Here is a 25,590-nt window from a genome sequence, read left to right on the forward strand (position 1 = left end):
TGCAGCATGACAAAGTTAGTACAGAATACACTTTTTTACGGAAGCCCGTTTTTGCGACAGAATACAAAAAAATAATATGGTAACTGTGACTTTATTTCACAATACAGATTTTTTCTCAGAACTGCGAGATATAATCTCTGATTGTTCTGGTTGATTTAAATTCACATCACATAAAGTTCACATCTTGTAACTCAAATTTCTTCTCTCGAAATTCTCAGTTTACACCTCACTATTTTTTTTTTGTTTCTGCCACAAAATTAAAAAAAAGTGACAATTTAGATTATTTTCCCCCTGCAACTGTGATTGCACAATTTGCACTTTTCCTCTCCGAATTTAGTTTATATCTTGAAATTCAGATTTTATATCTTGCGATCACAAGAAAAAAAAGTCTGCATTGTGAGATAAAAATAACTTTTTGTATTTTTTATCCTATGGCGGAAACAAGCTTCCATGCTTCTCATTGTACAACAATAAACTTGTTCACAAAACTTCTGAGTCAGTAAGGGCACGTGGGAGGTTTAAGGTTAAAATTGTTTCATAAAATAATGAAGAGGTAGTTTAAATGAGAGCTGAATGTATTTATGTCCTAATCCCAAATGGAAAGCAACGAGAAAAAAAAGGGATTTCAGTAAAACTCGGTGTTTTGCAGGTCCTTTTTTGAATCATTAACTTCTTTCTTAAAAAAAAAATTACATGAAAAAGCACCATTTTTTATGTCAGTTCATCATGAGGTCAGAAACAGTTCTTTCTGCGCTATAAGCTTCAAAGCTGGTGGAGGAGGATTCTTGTTTACAGTCGATTCTCACACAGCTGCTCAACCCTCCACAGCATGTGTGCATTTTGGACACTGTTCCTCGTCCTTGGGAATGAGTAAATCGCACAGAGCCGCTCTCACGCTCATTCTAGGCTCCCGCGGTGAGCCCATGTGGAAGTTCTGGTAGCCCTGACACACACCCAGCCCTTCCAAATCCAGCAAGAGCGACACCACGTCATCGACCGATTCGAGGCAGGTGGGGTGACGTGAGTAGACAGCGTGCATGAGCAGGAGAGGCTGGTTCTGGACACTGACCTGGTAGAAGTAGCCCTTCTCGATCTGGACCACCGTGTCAGCCATGGTGGAGATTTTGGAGCACTGCAGGAGCTGGAGGATGGGGCCTTTGGACATGACTCCCACCCAGTGAGCAGGCAGCACGGTCTGGCCTAGGGAAGTGAACAGCTCCATCAGGCCTTGGTCTCGGTCGTCCTCTCCTCCCACCAGACTGAAGATGTGAGTGATCTATGAAAGCAGATGTGACATTTGCATGGTCTGACCTGCTTGATAGCTGCGGAAATCTCTGATTGTGCTGGAAGTATTTTAAATCAACAATCACCACATTTGGAATGATTCAAAATAGGGGTTAGAGGACAAACCAGTCACATGGGACAATTTCTTAAAATTGAGATTCACTTGAAAGCTGAACAAATAAGCTTTCCATTGATGTATGGTGATGTATTGTTAGGATCAGACAATATTTGGCCGGGATACAACTATTTGAAATTCTGGAATCTGAGTGTGCACAAAAAATCTAAATACTGAGGAAAATCACCTTTAAAGTTGTCCAAATGAAGTTCATAGCAATGCATATTACTAATCAAAAAAATTACGTTTTTATATATTTATGGTAGGAAATTTACAAAAAAATCTGCTTGGAACATGATCTTTACTTAATATCCTAATGATTTTTGCCATAAAAGAAAAATCTATAATTTTGACCCACACAATGTTTTTTGGGCTATTGCTAAAAATATACCCCAGAGACTGCTTTTGTGCTCCAGGGTCACTTTTAAGTATGCAATGGCTGTTAACACATAAACATCACTGAATTTCATTGTACACAATAAAAAAATAAAAAAAAAAGTTGTAAAACCAAGTAGTATCTGGAACCAAAATAAGAAATAACTTCACATGATCCATCAACATGATCCATTAACACTTTACAAACACTGTGAAAAATGCTTAGGCCTTTTAATAAATTGATAAATAATCAATAAAACCTCCTTTTTTTGTGAAACTGTTCACTTGAGGGCGTGCTTATGCTAGCTTTCTTTGAAATAAATGCCACTTTAATATTTTATTATATAATAATATTCTAATTAAATTTAGGCTGTAAATGCAAAGAAAGATTTTCTTTTATAAATATTATATAAATTAAATAAAAAAAATAATAATATTTACTATACTGTTAAACAATTGGAGATTTACTGACAAAATATTTTTAGAAATTTAAATTATAAAATGTAATTAAAATGAATTCAAATTAAATAAAGTAAAAAAAAAAAGCTATTAAAATTATAGGAATTAAAAAAAATAATACTTTTGTTAGCAAGTCATGAAACTGATAAAATCTGACAGTAAAGACTTTTCTAATGTTACAAAAGATTTCTATTTCAAATAAACGCTGTTCTTTTGAACTTTCCGTTCATCAAAGAACCGTATCATGGTTTCCACAAAAATATTAACTCTTTTATAATCAGAAATGTTTCTTGAGCAGCAAATCAGCATATTAGAATGATTTCTGAAGATCATGTGACACTGAAGACTGGAGGAATGATGCTGAAAATACAGCTGGACATCACAGGAATAAATGACATTTCAAAATACATTCAAATAGAAAAGACTTATTTAAATTGTAAAAACACAATATTATAGTTTAACTGTATTTTTGATCTTATAAATGCAGTCTTGAAGAGCAATAGAGACTTCTTTCAAAAACATTCAAACATGAATAGTGCTGTACTAGGCAGCAGTGAAGACAGACTCACCACCGGCGTGGGCTCCTGTTGTTGTTCTGACACGTGTTGTTCTGTGTCCTGAGCTTCTTCTGTGTAATGTGACTGTGGTGATCCCACTCTCACCATCTCAATCTGAAGAAACCCGTTCTGAGTCCCATCGTCCCCCATCGGCAGAGAGCTGGTCACCTCACCCATCGGCGCTGGATTGCTGTTACACAGAGGTACTGATCCGAGCACGTAAGGAGCCATCGGCACACCTGACATGTTGTAGTATAATCCCTGTGAAACATGCAGACATCCAGACAAACATCAGCTTTCAGCGGCCACCAACACAAACCATACATAACTGGATGATGCAGGTTGCACTTTTAATCTGGAAAAAATACAGACTGCCTCAAAAACAAAACAAAACGAAAAACTCCTGGTGAACTACCAACAATCCTGATGCAAAATTCACCAGTCAGAGATTTTTACAACCAACGGAGGTAATGTTTGGTACATAACTAAATAATGTTCATTATTAGATCACTAGAGCATAAATACTCCAAATTTGTGAAGGCAGCATGCACTAACTGCCTCCCAATACTTGTAATGAGAAACTCAATAAAAGAAAAGCTTTAAATGGTAACACTTTACAATAACTTTAGTTAACTACATTAGTTAACATGAACTTACAATGAAATACTGGTAAAGCAGTTATTAATTTCAATTCATACTGACTGCAAAATTTACTAACACATTATTAAAATCCAATGTTTTTTTCTGTAAATATTAATGAATGGACTTGAGCTAACATGAACTAACAATGAACAACTTTACTTTTATTAATAAACACAAAGATTAATAAATACTGTAATAACGTTAATATTAATGTATTAATTAATATTAACTAATGCACCGTATTGTAAAGTGCTACCATTTTAATGGTTCCTTGCTGTTCTTCATCAAAATACAAATTATATAGTTTAATGTTTGAAATTAAACATTAACACATCCATTAATAGTGGTACTGTAATTTTATAGCTTTAATGAAAAAAAAAGTGTACTGTATACTGTACACACACATATATATATATATATATATATATATATATATATATATATATATATATATATACAGTACAGACCAAAAGTTTGGACACACCTTCTCATTCAAAGAGTTTTCTTTATTTTGAGAAAGAATTTTGATTTTTAGATGTTTTAGGGGTGAGCTGGACCGCAGACAGAAGGCAAAAGGGCCAACAAGTGCTAAGCATCTCTCGGGGAACTCCTTCAAGACTGTTGGAAGACCATTTCAGGTGACTACCTCTTGAAGCTCATCAAGAGAATGCCAAGAGTGTGCAAAGCAGTAATCAAAGCAAAAGGTGGCTACTTTGAAGAACCTACAATATGACATATTTTCAGTTGTTTCACACTTTTTTGTTATGTATATAATTCCACATGTGTTAATTCATAGTTTTGATGCCTTCAGTGTGAATCTTCAATTTTCATAGTCATGAAAATAAAGAAAACTCTTTGAATGAGGTGTGTCCAAACTTTTGGTCTGTACTGTATATATATATATATATATATATATATATATATATATATATATATATATATATATATATATATATATAGTTTTCTTAAATACTTGTTTTCGTTAACAGTGACATATTAAAATAGTAATATATCTTATTTGGTTTTATTTAGTAAAGTTTGATAATGATAATAATAATAATAATAATAACAATTTTGGCCAAATTGTGCAGCCCAACAAATAAGCACAGCAAACCTGGATTTTTTTTTTTTTTAATAATGTATATTTTTGTTTTATATATGTATATATTTTTTTTTATGCCTATGAATTAGGAAACTAATTTCAGAAGCAAGGCTGGAAACAAAAATGATGTAGAAAGTAACCTGAGCACTGAGTCCAGACGTGTTTGAGTGAATCTCATTAGACACCATCGCTGACCTCTGATTGCCCAAAATTTCAGGATTCTATTATAATAAAAAATAATAATAATAAAAAAAAAGTAAACAGGTAATATAACATTAAATACAACCATGAAAACATTGAATAACCTAACTGAGTGATATTGATATAGTCTAATGCTGCAATCCCATCGTATAAAAATGACTATAATTACTGACAACTTCATGACTCAGAAACCAGAAACCTCCTCTGTGTTGGACGCTCCGTCTTCCTCAATCACGGCCTCAATGAACATGTCTTCCTCTTCTTCCTTAAAACTGTACTTCCATTTCCTCTTTCCTCCTTTTCTTCTGCCTTTCATCTTATAACGCCTCAAGTCTTCTTTGTCATCCTCATCCTTATAAGACACTTCGTCAACATCCTCCCAGGGGTTGCTTCTGAGTTTCTGTTTTTTCGGCGGTCTCCCGCGCTTCTTGAGCTTGGGCTTCACATCTCTCCTTCTCCGTGGAAGGGATGGATTTCGCATTCCCTGCACGATCTGATAAAACAAGAAACATCTGGCTAAACTCATCTTGCATGTGTGTATTTGGCATATGGTCAGGCGATACCATTAGCTAATAGATGCTAATCAGATAAATACGTACATTTCCTCTTTGACCATGAAGCCTTGACTGAAGCTTGCACTGGCGTAAGCGACATTTCTGCTTTTTCTTGTTGCTGCCACCAAACTTGGGCTTGTCCACGCAGAAGTCACATGTGCCACAGTCGTCTTCGCGAAGGCACGCATCACACTGCCGACACATCCTGCGACTGCGCTTCTTCACAATCTGAAATCAAGAACAGACAGAGAAATTGTGCTTTTACGGTAATAAAGGGCAGATTTTTTTATTTTTAAAGGTCCCGTTCTTCGTGATCCCATGTTTTAAACTTTAGATAGTGTGTAATGTTGTTGTTAGAGTATAAATAATATCTGTAAAATTCTAAAGCTCAAAGTTCAATGCCAAGCGAGATATTTTATTTAACAGAATTCGCCTACATCGAACGACCCATTTGGACTACATCCCTCTAGTTCCTGCAGTAATGACGTCACTAAAACAGTTTTTTGACTAACCTCCGCCCACATGAATACACAAAAAGGGGGCGTGGTCTTGTTGCGTTCCGACGGAGAAGTGGAAGAGCTGCGTTTGTGTTTGCCATGTCGTTGAAACGCTGTTATTTTCATCTCGGAGTCCAAACATCTTTGTTTGGGCTTCCCAGGGACGCTGTACTTGGAGATCAATGGTTACAATTTATGTTTAACTCGGTTCCCGACAATTATAATCCACATGTAAAACTATGTGCAGGACATTTTGCTGAGGACAGCTTCCTCAATCTCAATCAGTTTAATGCCGGATTCGCACAAAGATTATTCCTGAAAGATGGAGCAGTTCCCTCTTTGTCTGGAGAAGGCGTTGTTTATGGACCACAACCGGTAAGTGTATTTTATTATTTAAGTTGCTGCGTTTAACAGTTACTGTAACTTATTACACAAAGGGCAACGCTGTTTAGCTTTGTTAACTAGATTTTAGGGCTGTGCAAAAAAATTTAATGCGATTTTCATGCACATCTCGTCAGTAAAAATGCTCCTGTGATTATAAGTACATCTCTAGCACGTGCGTTCTAGCCCAATCGCGTTTCCAGGAGGGCAGCGCGCGCTCAGCTGGTGTCGAATCACAACACAGGAACCTCGCAACGTATTTCTGAAGGAGGGACTTTATAGAACAAGGAAGTCATCAGGCCGTTCTTATGACAGTGAAAACAGCGGTATACAGATAGGTGAATTGTGTGAAAAATACTGTGTTTTTTTTACACGCTAAACATGAACACATTATATTGCACACTGTAAACACAATCAAAGCTTCAAAAAAGCACGAACGAAGGTTTAAAGTGGTTTTATGAGCTCAGCAAGAACCAGGAAAAGAATATTCCATGTCCAATTCATAATATGCTCAAAACATGTAAAGCCTGACATATGAAATAATAGTTTCACAATTAAATGAAACCGTTTATTGACACTTTAGAATACATTTTGACAGTTTTTACAGGTTTTTCAGCACTTTTTGATCATGGTGATAATTTAGAGGTCTCAAATATGATGCAGAAGGCTTTATAGGGTAAAAAAACATCCCATGCCACAATCATTAAAAACACCAAAAAAGATGCATGTGCTCCCAATTCACTCACCCAGTCATCATCATCATCATCGTCATCATCATCATCACCACCATCAGGGACAAAATCCTATAAAAACACACAATAATAACCTGGATGAGTATTTTAAGCACAGTACATTTCCTGAATATATTGTGATTTCTGCACTATATGCATCACACAATGAATCAGACAGAGTTATAAATGAGGAACCATACACTGATCCCTTTTACATTGTAAAGACTTGAAGTATGCAATATATGTGAAGGAAAAAAAAAGATTTAGTTCCATAAAGCATGTAGACTCACCATTTTGACAGTTTTCTTGTATTCAGGATGTTGTTTCTGTGAGAGACAGAGTGACGTTATGTTTAGGTGTGAAGTAGTTCAGCTATTGATGAATTTTTGGATGATCTTTGGCAATGCTTGTGTGTATGCTGCAGTTTCACGTTTCAACCCAAAAACATAACGAATGTGTCTATATGATGTCATGCGATTATCATTACCAGAATTTGTTTTCTTGGATGTTTTTTTTTCCCAACCTCCCACTGATCCTGCCCCACCTTGAAAATAATAATAAAAAATTAAATAAAAAAGAATAATAAAAATGAAGCAAAGGAAATATGATAACTAAGGTGTTATATTCAACAGAATCGGAAATAAAGGGAAAGTTACTAGAAAATAATAATCAAGAGAATGAAAGAATGCTAGCAGAGAAATCGAGGATAGTCTGGACTTAGCTTTTCAGCTACTTACGATAAACAAACTAGTTTTGGCTCATATATTGAGAGCAGACAAAAAGGGAAATTAGTTCAAACGCAAAAATATCGCCAAAGCCTTCTATCTCCCACAGAGCTGACATGAACACAGATGCACTGCTTCATGTCCACTTCACAACATCAACAACACAGCACAGATGAGTAATAAAGGTTATCAATGGATGTTCTGGCAAGTACAATTAAAATAAAATAATATAAACAGTCATGGCCAAAAGTTTTGAGAATTACATAAATATTAGTTTTCAAAAAGTTTGCTGCTAAACTGCTTTCAGATCTTTGTTTCAGTTGTTTCTGTGATGTACTGAAATATAATTACAAGCACTTCATACGTTTCAAAGGCTTTTATCGACAATTACATGACATTTATGCAAAGAGTCAGTATTTGCAGTGTTGGCCCTTCTTTTTCAGGACCTCTGCAATTCGACTGGGCATGCTCTCAATCAACTTCTGGGCCAAATCCTGACTGATAGCAACCCATTCTTTCATAATCACTTCTTGGAGTTTGTCAGAATTAGTGGGTTTTTGTTTGTCCACCCGCCTCTTGAGGATTGACCACAAGTTCTCAATGGAATTAAGATCTGGGGAGTTTCCAGGCCATGGACCCAAAATTTCAACGTTCTGGTCCCCGAGCCATTTAGTTATCACTTTTGCCTTATGGCACGGTGCTTCATCGTGCTGGAAAATGCATTGTTCTTCACCAAACTGTTGTTGGATTGTTGGAAGAAGTTGCTGTTGGAGGGTGTTTTGGTACCATTCTTTATTCATGGCTGTGTTTTTGGGCAGAATTGTGAGTGAGCCCACTCCCTTGGATGAGAAGCAACCCCACACATGAATGGTGTCAGGATGCTTTACTGTTGGCATGACACAGGACTGATGGTAGCACTCACCTTTTCTTGTCGGGACAAGCCTTTTTCCAGATGCCCCAAACAATCGGAAAGGGGCTTCATCGGAGAATATTATGACTTTGCCCCAGTCCTCAGCAGTCCATTCACTATACTTTCTGCAGAAGATCAATCTGTCCCTGATGTTTTTTTTGGAGAGAAGTGGCTTCTTTGCTGCCCTTCTTGACACCAGGCCATCTTCCAAAAGTCTTGGCCTCACTGTGCGTACAGATGCGCTCACACCTGCCTGCTGCCATTCCTGAGCAAGCTCTGCACTGATGGCACTCCGATCCCGCAGCTGAATCCTCTTTAGGAGACCATCCTGGCACTTGCTGGACTTTCTTGGACGCCCTGAAGCCTTCTTTACAAGAATTGAACCTCTTTCCTTGAAGTTCTTGATGATCCTATAAATTGTTGATTTAGGTGCAATCTTAGTAGCCACAATATCCTTGCCTGTGAAGCCATTTTTATGCAACGCAATGATGGCTGCACACGTTTCTTTGCAGGTCACCATGGTTAAAACTGGAAGAACAATGATTTCAAGCATCCCTCTCCTTTTAACATGTCAAGTCTGCCATTCTAACCCAATCAGCCTGACATAATGATCTCCAGCCTTGTGCTCATCAACATTCTCACCTGAGTTAACAAGACGATTACTGAAATGATCTCAGCAGGTCCTTTAATGACAGCAATGAAATGCAGTGGAAAGGTTTTTTTGGGATTAAGTTAATTTTCATGGCAAAGAAGGACTATGCAATTCATCTGATCACTCTTCATAACATTCTGGAGTATATGCAATTTGCTATTATAAAAAACTTAAGTAGCAACTTTTCCAATTGCCAATATTTATGTAATTCTCAAAACTTTTGGCCACGACTGTACACAGAGCAGAATAGAGCGCCCTCTCGCGGCTGTAGACGGTAATGTTTTCTCTTGGTTCTTGCGACTTATAGTCCGGTGCGGCTTATATATGTTTTTTTCCTCGTCATGACGTATTTTTGGACTGATGTGACTTATACTCAGGTGCGACTTATAGTCCAAAAAATACGGTAAATAGCTTTGAATAACCCAAAACCATTTCTGCCACATAAACTCTTTGTTTCATCCCAGTCTCAAGAATCAGTGACAGAAAGTACAGAAAAGCAGGAATGAGATCTCTTGTGATGCCTGTCTAATGGTACATACCTTCCTAAACACAATATTTGGAGGAGACTGCTTCTTGTCTGCTGCAGAAATGAGAAATAAAGAAATTAAACAATGCAAATCACACAATTATCATACTAATCCTCTGCTGCTTGCTGAAATGAATAGTGTAAATACAAATTCACATACATTTAGGCCTACATCCGTAGCACATTACGTCTTCGCTCTTCTGAGCAGGAAAAGCGCCGCCACAGCTTCCACATTCACTGAAGAAACACAAACAACTCGGACTTTATGAAGGTAAACTAAAGACTTTTTAAGACCTGCAGAAACCCTGAACTGGACACGATGTTAAAACATTTGTGAAGTTCCTAGTTAAGACTAGAGCATGCAAAATACATAAATAAAATGAGTCAGTGGTATGAAATGAGTCAGATTTGTTCACCTGAGCAGAGGAAGACTTTCCTTTAGGGTCACTGATCCATTAAGCGTAGTCTCCGGAAAATTTGGTGAACTTACAATCTGATCTGAGAACATATCCTGAGTTTTTGTAGGGCTAATGGGCTCCAGAGGAGGACAAAGCCAGAGCTGAAGGGGAAGTTCAGTGCCATCTTTCCCAGGTTCAGTAGAGGAAATACTCTGTCTGGAAACATTACCCACTTTTACAGCTGGAGTGTGAACAAAATTCCGTGTCACCGATGTGTCGATACTGAGCGGCGAGACCCTCGTGGGGCGCGGAGGGCTGTGAAATTCAGTGTTTGGGGTTGTGGAGAGGCTGCTGCCCCCTGCAGGTGAGATGGGGATGAGTCGGGGTCTTTCAGATGTTGATGTCGAGTTGTGATTGATGAGATGGGGTTTTCTGGGTAAAGCCTCAGGTGTGTGGGCTGGATCTGGGATGGGAATGGCAGTTCCTGATGCATTACTAGAACGCGTTCTTCCCAGTAAAGGAGGAATAATCTGCTAACATCAAACCACCACATAGAAAAGAAGAAAGTGTTTTAAAAATATTGTAATAATTTCAAATAGGATTCAATTAAAAGACTGAAGAAGATAAAATGATTATGGACATATTCCTGGATATTTAGAAAAGTAGTAACCTTAGAAAGCACAACTAATTAAAGCATTTAAACAAAAATGCTGCTATTATATTAAATAATACAATTAAAAAACATCCTACAAATATATTAAAAACACATTAAAAAGTAATAACTGAGAACTAAGCAGCAAATCAAAGTATATTAGAATTAATTTTGACGGATCAAGCTAAAAATTCAGCTTTGCATTTCAGGAAATAATTACATTTTAAAATATATTCCAACAGAAACGAGTTCTTTAAAACTGAAATAATATTTCACAATATTACTGTTTTTACTGTATTTTTGATTAAAACAAATGCTCCCATAGTACATACATATTATTCTCTCTAACAGAGCAAACACACCCCAAATCAAGATAGATTGCTGCACAAACCTCAGTTTTAGGGCGATTTGCTTGCAATCCTTTCCGGGGCCGACCTCTGCGTCGTTTTACTTTTGGACTGTGAGAATATGAAAAGTACGAAAGTCAGTTCATCATCTGAACATGATCAACAGGTGTGATATAATTATCAAAAGTGATTTATCATCAAATGAATTAAAATATAGAAACAAAATTGGGTCAAAAAGTGTGAGACCAGTAATGAAAAATGCTTCTGTTTAGTATTTTTTTTATTTAATAAATAAAACATTTAATTGCAAATATTCAGCACAGCAGTTTGAGTGGAAAAAGTCAACAAAAAAATTTAAATACAAAGTTCTGTCATGAAACTCTAGATGGCGCAGACTGATACGATCTAACTCAATCTGATATAATTACATCACTATTCACGTGGCACAGCTGATTTTTTTTTTTGTATCAGCAGCCAATGAGCTTGCTGCTCAAACATTCATATACTTGGCTAGTGCTCACTGTAGTAGTGTTAGTGCGCTTCAGAAACCCTCCACCTTCCCCAGCTCCACCTGTATAGGTTTTAAATATTTAATGTTAATGTATTAAATGTTTTAAATATTTTGTATTAAATAATGCTTTTTTTTTTACTTCTAAATAATAAACATCATATTTGATGCTAAATTGAATGTCTAAACTCTCACGATGTTTAGGGCTGGGTGATAAAATAATGATAATTATCAATATATAATTATTTGATATAAGGTTTTGATCGCCCCCAGGTGGCAGGACCCAGTATATGTCATAAACCCCACCCACTCCATGTAGGTCTAATGGGACCTGAGACAAAATAAAAAAACTAATTACACTTTAAATAATTTTTTCTAAAGATTGTTTCCATCATTTTAGGTAGTTCTTATCACACTGATGTATATTCAATTGTTCCGTTTTTCTAATAAGTTTGCTTTTAGTTATTTGATGCTATAAAAATGGGGTGTGGCATCATGATTGAGAGCTTTTAATTGGGTCTGTGGGAATTTGCCCGGGACTTTGATACCGTGGCTCTCACGATCAATACAGTTCCAACTCTGGCTCCAAATGACATCATTTTCACAAGATAACAACTTACTGAGATGTTTTGGCTCCACTTTATAGTGGAGGGAAGTGGAGACGCGTTGTCCACATTTTTTTACCTACCATATATATACCATAGGGTATTTATACTAAATGTATTTAGGCTACTGTTTTTCATATAAATACTATAAAAATAATATACGTAGTTACAATTTACCACGGCAATGAGGTACTGTGTGTGTTTTCAACTCAGGTTATCATGGATCTAATTGTGTAATACTGTAGATGACCAATGGTTAGTTTTGATAAAACTCAAACAGTTAGAATATTTACTTTTTAAACATAATCTTACATCTAAATTTTACCCTATAGTTTGTTGCAATTTTTACAGATGATACGGTTTTTGTTAATGAACATATTTACATCGACTTCATGCCATAGGAGTCAGGGGATATAAAGAAAAATAAGTTCTGACAGACTTAAAACTGTTACAATCCACCAAAATATATTCTTCAAAGATAATGGATTCTAGCATACAGAACAAAGGAGGATCTTCACCCGCCAACAGAAAACTATAGGTTAGTCTGGAATGTCCTATTCGACATCTAATGTAGACAAATGGGGTCACTTCATCTACAGCGATATCGTTGACTTGATTGCATATAAATGCACAGACACTATTTAAACTGAACTGAGATGACATCACTGAATTCAATGATGAACTGCCTTTAACTATCATTTTGCATTATTGACACAGTTTTCCTAATGAATGTTGTTCAGTTGCTTTGACGCAATGTATTTTGTTTAAACCGCTATATAAATAAAGGTGACTTGACTTGACAATATGATCCCATCGACTGATAATTATTGATACTGACTGATATGAAAAATATTAGCACGATAATTTTTTGCCCATATCACCCAGCCCTATATAAACCCAATATATATAACCCAAACTATAAAATATCCCACTAAATGCAAACAAAAATTAGGCATAAGCAACACATACACGTCATCATTGGTCTTCATGATGATCCGTTCACTGCTCTTGACACCGTCACCACCATCATCTTCATCCTCTTCCATTGGCTTCAACCAATCAGGTGGCGATTCAGACATCACCTTTCCAGGAACATTGTTCCCCAATGCATTGACCACATTGTCAGTAAAAACATCTGCTTCAGTCGGAGGAGTCTCTTCCGGTTTCGTCGTCTCCGGTTCAGCCAAGGCCCCATTCAGCTCATCAGTCATATCTGATCCCGTTCTCTGGCCTTGAGGCCTCTGTATTACTAGTAGATTTGTGAGACCAATGGTTTTAAGCCATGCCAGGAAGAACTTGGATGTTGAAATGCCAGCTCACATTTTTAAATAGGAAAAATGACTTTGTAGTCCATAGAAATTAGAAGTAATCTCAAAGCTCTGAAGAGCTTGGGTTGCATGAAACGTCAAAAATCCAATGTTTCATCCATGTCTTTACTGGTGATGAATCATACCTGTAAAGAAAAAGCAGATGTGAAGAACTAAAATACTTAATTTTTCAATTAATTATTTATAGATGCAGTAACATTATTATAATGGTAAGGGCTGTTTTTTAATTTCTGCCAACATGGTCATTTTTGCTGCTTAATGGATTTCTAAAGACATACTGAATTTCTATAGACATATGAATTACAAACCAATCACACACACATACAGCTTAACATTGTCACTGATGATTTAAGAAACTGCCAAAGAGAAATAATAATTTTTTGTACTTGCATCACGATCTGCATACCAATAAAACATTTAAGCAATAGTTTCTAAGAAAGTCTTTCCCAATGAACTGATGTAAATAAAACCCTTCTATTAAATTAGGCTACTGCAAAGACTCAAGCTAGCAGAGACAGGATAGAGTAGCGTAAAGGAGAGTATTTATAGAACCGTGCTGAAATGAGCGGATGCCATGGTGACAGAATTGCCAGCAGCGATCGCAGGGAAGTCGATACAAATGGACTGAGAACATTCGATATCTGCAATGCAGCGCAATTACTATGGCAAAGAAATGCGCTACAGTGCGGCAAGCAGCCAGTGTTTGTTAAAGTTTTTTAATGGAAAATACCTAATTTCTTCTAATTAAAACCAACTGATTAATACAACTGCTGTTTAAGAAAACTACTGAAAGGCTGAAGAAGGTAATGAGCACTTTCACAACTCGAAGAACAATACAAACCTGACAAAATACATGTAATCAACATCTCAGTAATAATCAAATCTCGCTGTGGGTTTTAGCTTAATGGGGTCATATGATGCGATTTAAATTTTTCCTTTCTCTTTGGAGTGTTACAAGCTCTTGGTGAATAAAGAAGATCTGTAAAGTTGCAAAGACTAAAGTCTCAAACCCAAAACCCAAACATAAACAATATAAAGTTTATGTCAACCACGCCCTCCTAAAACAGCTCATTCTAACACACCCCCACATGTCTACATCACGATGTGGGAAGATTTGCATAACGCCACCCAAATATTTATGCAAAAAAAGAAGAGGTAACTTTTATTCTCGCCGTTGCCACCAGTGCCATGTTGTGGAGAAGCTGTGTTTTGTTGTGAAAGTGAAGCTACTTTGTTTGGTCTTCCAAAAGAGGACACAACTAGAAATCAGTGGTTAAGTTGTATTTACAACATTGTTCCAGAACAGTTCAACCTAAATATTTAGATGTGTGCAGCGCATTTTACGGAGGACGAGGACTGTTTCCTGAACCTACAATGCCAGTGTCTGTTTCTATAAAGTGGGGCAATTCCAACTTTGCAAGGACAATCTGGCGCTTCTGACTCACAGCCTGTAAGTACGTTTTCATATGTAAAGGATTTGCCACTGATGATTCAAATGCGAGTTTTGAGCAGTGTCTAGTAACTGTTAAGAGTAACTGTTTGTGGTTTCTCTGATCACAAATGCAGACATGGTTTTATGTTTATGCAGCGTGATACACAACGCTTAAAAAGACAGTATTAAGTCATTATAATCAGTAGTTCCCAACTGGATGCAACAAATGACTCGTTTATAATGGGTTTTATTGGTTTTGTTTCATTGCGCTGGGAAATGGCATCACAGTATGTTAAGGGGTGTAGATTCAGATTCAGATTATTTTATTTAATGCCATGTCAGCACTCAAAGCTATTTTCATGGCAAAAATACAATTACAAAAATACAAATATCATATAAATACAATAAAAAAACAAAACAAATAAACACAGCAAGTCATATTATATAAGATTTTTTAAATTGTTAAGGGGTGTAACATTTCCGTCACACGCTCGAGGCATTCGGCCAATCACAACACACTGGATAGCTGGCCAATCAGTGCACACCTCGCTTTTCAGAACGATGAGTTTTGTAAAAATTGACATTTCAGATAGGTGGGAGAAAAAATAATGTACAGTTTGTAGAAAATATTGTTTTTATTTTAACCTTAAACCGCATAAAAACATTGCATTACACAAAATAATGTACTTTTTAGCAACATCATATGACACCTATAAAACTGGCTCAGAGGGTGATTTGTTTAGTTAAAAATATGGACTAAGAAGATTTCTTGAGAAGCCAGTGTAAGTAATATACTGAATCGGTTCAGTAACATTAAAATCTCAAATGCTAAACTAGTAATCTGTACTAGAGATCTCTCATATAGCCAAAAAAGTAACAAATACAGCAGCTCATTATCAGCACAATTTTAGATTCTTTCTTTTCTAACTACTAATACGAAAACGTACCAAACTAGTAATTTTTTGTCATTTAGTCAAAAAGTTCCTCATCTTTTCCAGCTACTAAGAATAACATGTATGATTGTTTTCTAAAGATATGCAACCGTGGAACAGATAAAAATAAGAAAACTTAAGTGTTAAAAAGAATTATAAAAACAAATGAGCTTTAAACAACATTGACGGTTTTCTTTTTGATGTGATGCAACAGAAAGATGCAAAACTGAAGTGCGAGATAAAATAGTTCTGCATGGTTTAAGTTTTAAAAAAATTTTTAATTACGCATTTTAGTATGTCCCAAGAAATGAACATACTCTGCACCATGCATTATAACGTTATTTATTTAGATGCCTCGTGGAATGTTAAAAGTTGACAATGCTGTTGTATCACTATAAAATATTAAAGTATCATTAAAATATTAATGTAAATATTAATGTATAGTAATGTATATAATGTATCACTGTATAAAATATTAGTAATGTAGTTTGATTGACATCAATAAAGCTTTGACTGATTATATAAATATTTTTTTTAAGTATTTGATACAATAATTTAAAGTTGATTTGTTTGGACTCGTGGTCATTATTAGTAACTTACCGAGAGACCGCGCAAAAAGCGAGTGAACAATTCGCTGAAACTGAATTAAATAGCGCAGTGCCCATTTTCAGCGCAAATGAACTTAACTTACTTAAAAATAAAGTTATAGTTTGTGCAATCTCTAACATTTCTACCTCTAAAAATGACCTGAGGGCGAGATAAACAGATCGTAATAAATCGACACGAGTTTCGCCAGCCTCCATTACAGATCGCAGGAGTGAGGAATGCTGTCCCGACGTGCGATGCGATCAATAACACGCCCGATTTAACGACATCACTATCAAATATCACGCATTTTGTACGTGCATCTTATTGACAACGTCCCTTATTAATTGAGGCAGATTTTAAAGACACGATAAGTTTATTTTGCACGACTCTTCACCGTCCATTTCGCCGTGCTGAATGAGCTCCAGCAGCCCCCCCTTCACTGTTGACCCTCCCCTTCATTGCTTTCAGCGAAGCAGCCTCGCAAACGACTTTCCGAGCGCTTTCTCCTGCACGGAACCACGCCGATCTTTCCACTCTTTTACTACAGCGTTATCTCGAAATTCTGACGTTGTGTGCGTGTTATAAGAACGCGTTTTTGTCGTGTACTAAAACATAGCGCATCGAAGACCTGCAGCATTTTGACATTCTTACCTCGAGTCTCGCGCAGTCGATCGGCTCGTTCATCTGCGCCTCGTTCTCTCCGATCAGCGATACTTTCGGCGATCTACTGCGCATGTGCTGACACGAGCATCGTCGGAAGTCGACCCTAACTGAGGTGTCGAATAATGAAATGCATATAATATGCAATAATACTCACCATTAGTGTAAAACAATAATAAAGCTAGATCATCAGTAACCGTAGTTCTTCGGAGTTTGTCTGTTGGCTCTTTTGATGAGCGTGTAGGAATATAACATTAAATAATATCGTCGGCTCGCGCATCGCTACAGCAAATTATAACTTTTTTTTTCCTCCGATGAGACGCAACATCATTTTTCATCCTGGATTAATAACACCAGATTTAAAATTGTGTAAATGTAAAAGTGAAATGCATTCACGTTACTTCAGAATCGCAGTCATAGGTCGTTGATGCAGATCAGAGATCAGATCAAAAAGCATGACATTTTGACATTTTACATGGAACGCAATAAGAATGATCCAGTTTTGAATCAATCATGCAACCCTACAAGAAGAATAAATGTACCGTTTACATGTATATGAATCTAAACTTTGGTCAAACTTTTAATTGCAATTATTACAAGTCTCAAAAATGTTAAAATAATTTGGCCACATCTGGACTATAAAAAACCAATCAGCACAACAAACCCTTAATAATGATACTTTGTGTAGATGCACAAGAAATGCAATTTAAACAGAAATAACAGACAATTCACCAGCCAGAAAAATATTTTAATCTTTCTCCAGTTTACTTTTTTAATGCACAATACATGGGTATGAGATTCTTTAAAAATCTAAAAAATGTGTGCACAATTCAATGTTGTCACAGCACCATTCAAAAGAGTAAAGCCAAGGGTTACATGAAAGCATAATGCAGAAACACGAAGAGTGTTGTACATGAATTAGTTTCAACAAACAGCTACTAAGACACTGTATCTTCACAAATGTCAGGCGACTTCACCAGCAATGGTTCCTTTTCTCTGTAAGATCAAAGACAAAACTTCAGACTTTCAGGAGAGTTGCTTCATGAATGAACATTATGTGCTAATGTTATGGATAAAAGATTGAAAAGGAATGACAGTAACCTTATCTGTCCTTGTTAGTTCTCAGGTCTGTGGTAACTGGGTCGTGTTGGATTGTCTGGTGCAGCATGAGGGCCATGAGACCTGCACGATTCGTCATGGCTGTTTTTAGATTGCGCTCCTGCTCAAACAATTCATCCAACTTGTACCACTAGGGAAGGAGAAGACATAATGGGAATGACTGAAGAAATGAAAGATTAAGATTCATGAATGATAATGCAATCCTGTGGGAAAGCAAGAACATCTTAATCACTTTGAGATTATTACACAGCTATTTTCTTTTATCCAAATAAACAAATTCTTTCCTTCAAATAAACGATTCCTTTGCAAATGCACTGACCACTCTGACTCGTTCCAGGTCCACTTCGGCCCTGCGGAGCTTCTCCCAGCAATAGTGTTTGTTACACTTGCGTTTGGACACCTTGCAATATTCTCCGGTGGGTTCAAATACATCACGAACCAATGGACAACCACAGACCTCATCAGCAGGGACCTGCATGCATATATTCACAATTCTGATTAATGTCCTTAATATCTATGCAGTTTAAGTGTTTATGTATCAAATGCATGTGGTAAAGTACCTTTGGGTCTCTGGAGTGTTCTGGACAGAGAACCTGCAGTCTCTTACAGTAGGTTTTGCTTTGTGGATTGTAAACATCACAGAAGAGCCGTGTAGCACTATTATTCAAGAAGAAAAACAGCCAAAATAATGAGACTTCAAGATAGTGTGCAAATATATTATTTGCTTTTGTCAAAGGCATTAAAGGTGCACTTTTCCCCCACAATTAAAATAAAATGAAATAGAACAGTACATTGAAAAAATGCACAATACCATTGCATGATATAGGCATATAGAAAATAATTATAAAATATTTATTTTACATGAAGCAGTTTATATATACACTCACCTAAAGGATTATTAGGAACACCATACTAATACTGTGTTTGACCCCCCTTTCGCCTTCAGAACTGAAAGCTGAAAGCATTCTTTAGAAATGTTGGCCAATATTGATAGGATAGCATCTTGCAGTTGATGGAGATTTGTGGGATGCACATCCAGGGCACGAAGCACCCGTTCCACCACATCCCAAAGATGCTCTATTGGGTTGAGATCTGGTGACTGTGGGGGCACTTTTAGTACAGTGAACTCATTGTCATGTTCAAGAAAACAATTTGAAATGATTCGAGCTTTGTGACATGGTGCATTATCCTGCTGGAAGTAGCCATCAGAGGATGGGTAAATGGTGGTCATAAAGGGATGGACATGGTCAGAAACAATGCTCAGGTAGGCCATGGCATTTAAATGATGCCCAATTGGACCTAAGGGGCCTAAAGTGTGCCAAGAAAACATCCCCCGCACCATTACACCACCACCAGACTGCACAGTGGTAACAAGGCATGATGGATCCATGTTCTCATTCTGTTTACGCCAAATTTTGACTCTACCATCTGAATGTCTCAACAGAAATCGAGACTCATCAGACCAGGCAACATTTTTCCAGTCTTCAACTGTCCAATTTTGGTGAGCTCGTGCAAATTGTAGCCTCTTTTTTCTATTTGTAGTGGAGATGAGTGGTACCCGGTGGGGCCTTCTGCTGTTGTAGCCCATCCGCCTCAAGGTTGTGTGTGTTGTGGCTTCACAAATGCTTTGCTGCATACCTCGGTTGTAACGAGTGGTTATTTCAGTCAAAGTTGCTCTTCTATCAGCTTGAATCAGTCGGCCCATTCTCCTCTGACCTCTAGCATCAACAAGGCATTTTCGCCCAAAGGACTGCCGCATACTGGATGTTTTTCCCTTTTCACACCATTCTTTGTAAACCAAAGAAATGATTGTGAAATACTCAGACCAGCCCGTCTGGCACCAACAACCATGCCACGCTCAAAATTGCTTAAATCACCTTTCTTTCCCATTCTGACATTCAGTTTGGAGTTCAGGAGATTGTCTTGACCAGGACCACATCCCTAAATACATTGAAGCAACTGCCATGTGATTGGTTGATTAGATAATTGCATTAATGATAAAATGAACAGGTGTTCCTAATAATCCTTTAGGTGAGTGTATATGTGTATGTATTTGTGTGTGTACAAAAATATTTATAATGTTACAAAATACTTTTATTTCAAATAAAAACTTTCTATTAATGAAAGATAATGATACTATAACTGATTTCAACTTTGATAATAATAAAAAAATTCTTGAGCAGCAAATCAGCACATTAGATTGATTTCTGAAAGATCATGTGACACTGTTTTCAATATTACTGTTTTTACTGTATTTTTTATCAAATAAATGCAGCCTTGTTAAGCAGATGAGATTTAAAAACATTAAAGGGGTCATAAACATTTTTCACTCAAAACTTTCTCACTAGTCTAAAAAAATATTATACTGAAGCCAATTTTGGAAAAAAAATGTGTAATAGAGTGGATAAACCCTCAACGAGATCATCAACGCCTGCTTCTTCATCACTGCCTTTAGCTCCGCCCAGTGATTCGCACATGTAGTGTAAATAATGAGAGAGACGAACACATGCTCTGAAGACAACAAGATGCTGTGCAATGCCAAATTGAGGACAAACCCAAGGTGCATCCCAAATCGCATACTTACGCACTATTTTAAGACGTTTTGTAGTATAAATATGTGTGAGAAGTGCGATCACACTGAAAATTCCAAAAAGAAAAAGTGCACTTTAAACACCCGGATGATGCAATTAAATAACACATCATGCATTCATATTTAAATTTGTCGCGGAGGGGGAGGGGCTCGGATCAGACTCCGATTATGAATCACAAAATAACCTTATATAATTCATACACTACATGGTTGAGTACATAGTGCATAAGTACTTGTGTATAGTGCGTCATTTGGGACGCAGCTAGTCTTTGCATTGCCTTCCGTTGGATCCCAACATTAGAAAATAGTGGATTAGCTTTATTTTTAATGACGTTCCAGACCATGTCAGTAAAATGTTGGTCATTTGTTCACTTCATTTCACCATAGATTCGTTTGTAAACAAGGCACAATTCGATTCCAGAGTGGGCGTTTACTTCAGTCTACAATCCACCACACCTATTCAATCTTGATAACATTATAAGTGGACCTTAGAGAACTGTACTTAATATTAAAAAAAGTAGCAGTTCATGAAAAAAACAAGCAGTTCATGTAGTTAAACATGCAGTTAAAATTTATATCACAGTGGAAGCCTGTTAATCTAAAAATATGTACTATTAATATACTGTATATATTTATATAAAATTGTACTTGCCCCTCTATGCGAGTGGGGTACATGGAGCCAAAAGACGTCTGACTCTCATACTGGTTAGAAGAAAGAGTGAACAGCATTTTAAAAACATAACACTAAAACATGTGACAATGTTTTAGGTTTACACATTACAATTTGTAAAAATACAACACACCTTGGCATAGCACCTTTCCATGTGACGCAGTGCCACCTTGGGGTTAACTGGGTGACTGCAGGACACACAGAAGATTTGTAAATCGGTGTCGTCATCACCCTCATTGACCTTTGGGAAAAGAAAAGCAATATTCAGGACACTGTTATGAGGTCTGAACGATCATATAACACTGAAGACTGGAGTATAGGCTTTGCATCACAGGAATGAATGACATTTAAAATATAAGATAATTATACTGGAACATATTTACAGTGTTTTCAAAGCAACAGAATGCTGAAACTATGTTTATGATGGCTCTCACCTCTTCATCGTGCTGTACAACCTGCTGTTTGGCTTTAGCAATGATGCCCTCCAGCTCATGGAAGCGTTTCTCCATATCAGTGAGTCGCGTGCGAGCTGACTGTTGCTCACGGCGGATTCGATCTAGAAGTTTCTTGCCCTGTTCTTCAGCGATGCACGGGCTCTGCTGCCACTGCTGGATACGCTGGGGCAGGATCTCATAGATTCGACTGGCAAGACAAAAAGACACAGAAATGTCTCATCTCTTACATACAACTCTCTGTAAAGTGTAAACTGCAAAGTATTTTCAGGTTTACTTGGCAGCGAGCTTCATGCCGCAGTCATCAGAGCAGTATTTAGAGCTGGCGCGTGCAGCTTCGACACATCCGGGTCCGAGGCACTGTCTGGCTCCTCCGCTGTCCCGAACCTCTGCCCGCTCGCTGTGTCTCACCCGGTCGCGGTGCTTCTGTTTGGGTTTGTGCTTCCGAGACTTATTCTCCTCTTTCTTATGAATGAACACAAAGTCTTTTAATTATGTTCCATTTTAAGCACAATGATCAATTAAAGATAGTGTCATATTTTATATGCAAATTTGTCTAAAGGCTTCTAAATGATAAACATGGTCAAAACGTTGCTGAACACATTCTACTACATCTAAACTATAAACTAAGTTTTTAAATATCATCTTACTAAGACATATTTTGGGGTGATAGCCTGATGCATCAAATATGATCCTCATCCAAAAACACAGATGCATAATGTAAAACGTATATTTTAATAAAATTTTAAAATATCTTGTTAAAGGGTCAAGCATTTCATGCACATATTTTTAGGTCTTTACCTTTTTTTCCGATCGCTTTTCTCTTCTTTTCACATGCTTGACTTTAACAGCTCTCTTTCTCATAGCAGGATCAGCATATGAACCATCATCATCATCACTGTTCCAACCCTGGTAAAAAAAATAATAATAATAAAAAATAAAAAAAAAGTTTAGGCACAACCATTTCTGCAAAAAGAAGTGTCGTCAATCTCATCCAGGTATAGACATTATAAAGTAATTTACTTCCTGCACATGCATCAGCCTAAAAAAAAAACATTTTGCCTGACCTGATCTAAGGAAGCTACATTTATAAGTTTTATTGCTGATTTGATGCATTTTGCAATCAGTAGATTTTTTTCGTCTCCCATTCAAAAGCATATGAGTGGTTCTTGCATTGCTGGAAATTTGTGTCCAGAAGTTTTACCAAGATATCCAATTGGGCATACTTCCTTTAAAAAGGTATTTTCTGTTTCTCTGAAGTGTGATGTGAGTGTGAGGAGAAGCAGGTACCATGCTGTGGTCTCCATACTTCCCGGCACAGTAGTGCTGATACAGCTCCAGCTCATTCTCACTGTAGTCTTCAGACAGCGGGCCGTCCTGATAGTCTCTGCCCCTAGACATGGACCACTCCTCATCCTTCACTCGCAGCATTTTCTAAAAAAAATACACAGAGTCAGTAATTATTGTCATACCTTTAAATATTGCACTAAGGCATTTGATAGAAAAAGCAAAATCACTGGCAATATGACACTTTTTACGAGAGTAAAACTCACCCTAGCGCGCACTTGACACTGCCTTAGACGACACTTCTGCCGGATCTTATTTGGGCCGCCGAACTTCTTCATGTCTTTACAGAAGTCACACAGTCCACAGTCCTCTGTGCGCATGCAGGCTTCACATTCTCCACACATGCGCGCTGAGCGCTTAATCTGTGGACAAATCCCAAATATTCCCCATAGCCAGTCCAAAGGTTGACACTTGACAAACAACTTTTTTTTCAGCCACGGTCTTCATAAAGGTCAGTGAAATAGAGCAGCTTTATAAATCTGAATTTCTCACCCGTGACCCACGCCGTCCATCCGACTTGAAATCTGGTGTGTCCTGCTGGTTATCGGTCCCGTCTGGCTCTGCTTCTTTCTCTCTGCTTTTCTTTGAACGGAATTTGATCTCTAGGGATTCATTTTTACCTAGATCACATGATGTTTATACTCAAACAGATGTTTTTGATAATAATTATTATATAACAAAATATTACAAATTAAATGTGAAATTAATAAAATATAATTTGTTGTATGTTTAAAAAAAAATCGTTAGATAAAATAGAATGTATAATTAAACATTTTTCTTACTGCGACACTTTTCACAGTACCAAACACGGATGGTTTTTGCCATCTTCTCGGAAATATTAATGCAGTCTCCATGAAACCACTCACTGCAGATGTCACAAGCACTGTGTACATGAAAATAATGTGAAAAATGTGCAAAATATTTGCTTTTACAAAAAAATACAAAAAAACTGCATGCAAACATTTAAAGAGAAACACATCTTACATCATAAAGCAGTTCATGTCTGGTTTGCGACAAAAGCAATAAACAGGTGCATTTTTCCAGTTCAGACTCGTCTCCGGTCCAGGAGGTTGCTCCAAGTCTGACAATTCGCTGTCCTATAACATAAGAGAAGAAACTGAATGTGGATTACATTTGACATTATCTGTATGTTCTGTAACTACTTCAATTCAGACATTTACATTTCAACAACGTTCCTGTTATACAGTCTACCTGTGCAGTTTATATTCTGCAGAATGTCACTGTATATACTGTAAAGAAAATCTTGATATGGCTATTTTTAATATTTTTAACAAAAAAGTAGCATGTTTTTGTTTTAAGTTTTCTGGTGTGTGTGTATATATATATATATATATATATATATATATATATATATATATATATATATCAAAGTACCAAGGTATTACAACCTGTACATTACTAATGACAAAACCAGAAGTGCAAAAAAATTTCACTTGCCATGACAGATTTGTCCGGTTAATGTCCAAAAGGAAGGAATGTCACCACAGTCGTCTAGAACATCTGAAACACAAAAACTAATAAGCTATCATAACCAAGGTGAACTAAACAGCTGTGCAGTTAATTGTTTTAATAGTTTAATAGTTAATGCTTTTGTTTACACCGCGGAACACTGCACAACAACATTTACCTCCGCTTCCTCTACGATTCTTCTTCTACGGTTTACATGACACACGATCTGCTGCCACCTACTGGACGTGTGTGTAAGTGTTACCACCGACAGGCAGTGGAAATCCAGGGTTTAATCTCTAAATAATAAAAAAAAAAGTTTAATGAAATAAAAATAAAATAAAATTATAAATAAAAATAAAAAATTATATATATATATATATATTAGTGCTTTCAAATGATTAATCGCATCCAAAATAAAAGTTTTTTTATAACATGTGTGTGTACTGTGTGTATATATATATATATATATATATATATATATATATATATATATATATATATATATATATAAATACACACATACAAACACACACGTACAGTATATATTTTTTACAAATATTTATCAAATTTATTTTTACATGTATATATTTATATTAATATAATTTATATTATAAATATAAATCTAGTTCATATATTAAAAAAACAGTTTTCTTAAATACATACATGCATGTGTGTGTATTTATACATACATAATAAATATAAATAGCACACACACATATATTATGTAAACAAAAAGGTTTATTTTAGATGCATTATATATATATAGCCATACAGACGTTTA

At 36.4% G+C, this 25,590-nt stretch overlaps 3 protein-coding genes across 5 annotated transcripts; all 3 read right to left on the bottom strand.

Annotated features, from left to right (window-relative positions):
- Positions 1-335: 335 nt before the first annotated feature.
- On the bottom strand, positions 336-5,519 carry LOC132114893 (uncharacterized). Its single transcript, XM_059523281.1, has 5 exons — positions 5,335-5,519; positions 4,935-5,228; positions 4,675-4,755; positions 2,803-3,051; positions 336-1,276 (listed from the first exon to the last, which is right to left on the bottom strand). Exons 1-5 carry the CDS (start codon positions 5,491-5,493, stop codon positions 815-817), a joined length of 1,245 nt encoding a protein of 414 aa, XP_059379264.1. The 5' UTR covers positions 5,494-5,519; the 3' UTR covers positions 336-814.
- Positions 5,520-6,756: 1,237 nt separating this feature from the next.
- Positions 6,757-13,690, bottom strand: LOC132114894 (uncharacterized). 2 transcript variants are annotated; one of them, XM_059523282.1, is made up of 8 exons: positions 13,191-13,690; positions 11,153-11,219; positions 10,128-10,642; positions 9,872-9,948; positions 9,725-9,765; positions 7,386-7,442; positions 7,189-7,224; positions 6,757-6,970 (listed from the first exon to the last, which is right to left on the bottom strand). In XM_059523282.1, exons 1-8 carry the CDS (start codon positions 13,430-13,432, stop codon positions 6,794-6,796), a joined length of 1,212 nt encoding a protein of 403 aa, XP_059379265.1. In that variant the 5' UTR covers positions 13,433-13,690; the 3' UTR covers positions 6,757-6,793. The 2 variants fall into 2 exon arrangements, with proteins under 2 accessions (XP_059379265.1, XP_059379266.1); XM_059523283.1 differs by lacking the exon at positions 7,386-7,442.
- A 4,572-nt stretch (positions 13,691-18,262) lies between these two features.
- LOC132114895 (CXXC-type zinc finger protein 1-like) lies at positions 18,263-25,077 on the bottom strand. 2 transcript variants are annotated; one of them, XM_059523285.1, is made up of 14 exons: positions 24,798-24,981; positions 24,324-24,436; positions 24,122-24,222; positions 23,832-23,959; positions 23,546-23,701; positions 23,283-23,426; positions 22,794-22,901; positions 22,270-22,457; positions 21,975-22,182; positions 21,674-21,781; positions 21,523-21,572; positions 18,841-18,937; positions 18,600-18,752; positions 18,263-18,410 (listed from the first exon to the last, which is right to left on the bottom strand). In XM_059523285.1, the coding sequence occupies exons 1-14, from the start codon at positions 24,798-24,800 to the stop codon at positions 18,264-18,266; spliced, it is 1,704 nt and encodes a 567-aa protein (XP_059379268.1). In that variant the 5' UTR covers positions 24,801-24,981; the 3' UTR covers position 18,263. The 2 variants fall into 2 exon arrangements, with proteins under 2 accessions (XP_059379268.1, XP_059379267.1); XM_059523284.1 differs by lacking the exons at positions 18,263-18,410; positions 18,600-18,752; positions 18,841-18,937 and adding an exon at positions 24,988-25,077 and having other exon boundaries at positions 21,128-21,572; positions 24,798-24,860.
- Between the last annotated feature and the right edge of the window lie 513 nt (positions 25,078-25,590).

This window comes from Carassius carassius, chromosome 34 (assembly GCF_963082965.1).
Source record: "Carassius carassius chromosome 34, fCarCar2.1, whole genome shotgun sequence".
NCBI classification, from domain to species: domain Eukaryota; kingdom Metazoa; phylum Chordata; class Actinopteri; order Cypriniformes; family Cyprinidae; genus Carassius; species Carassius carassius.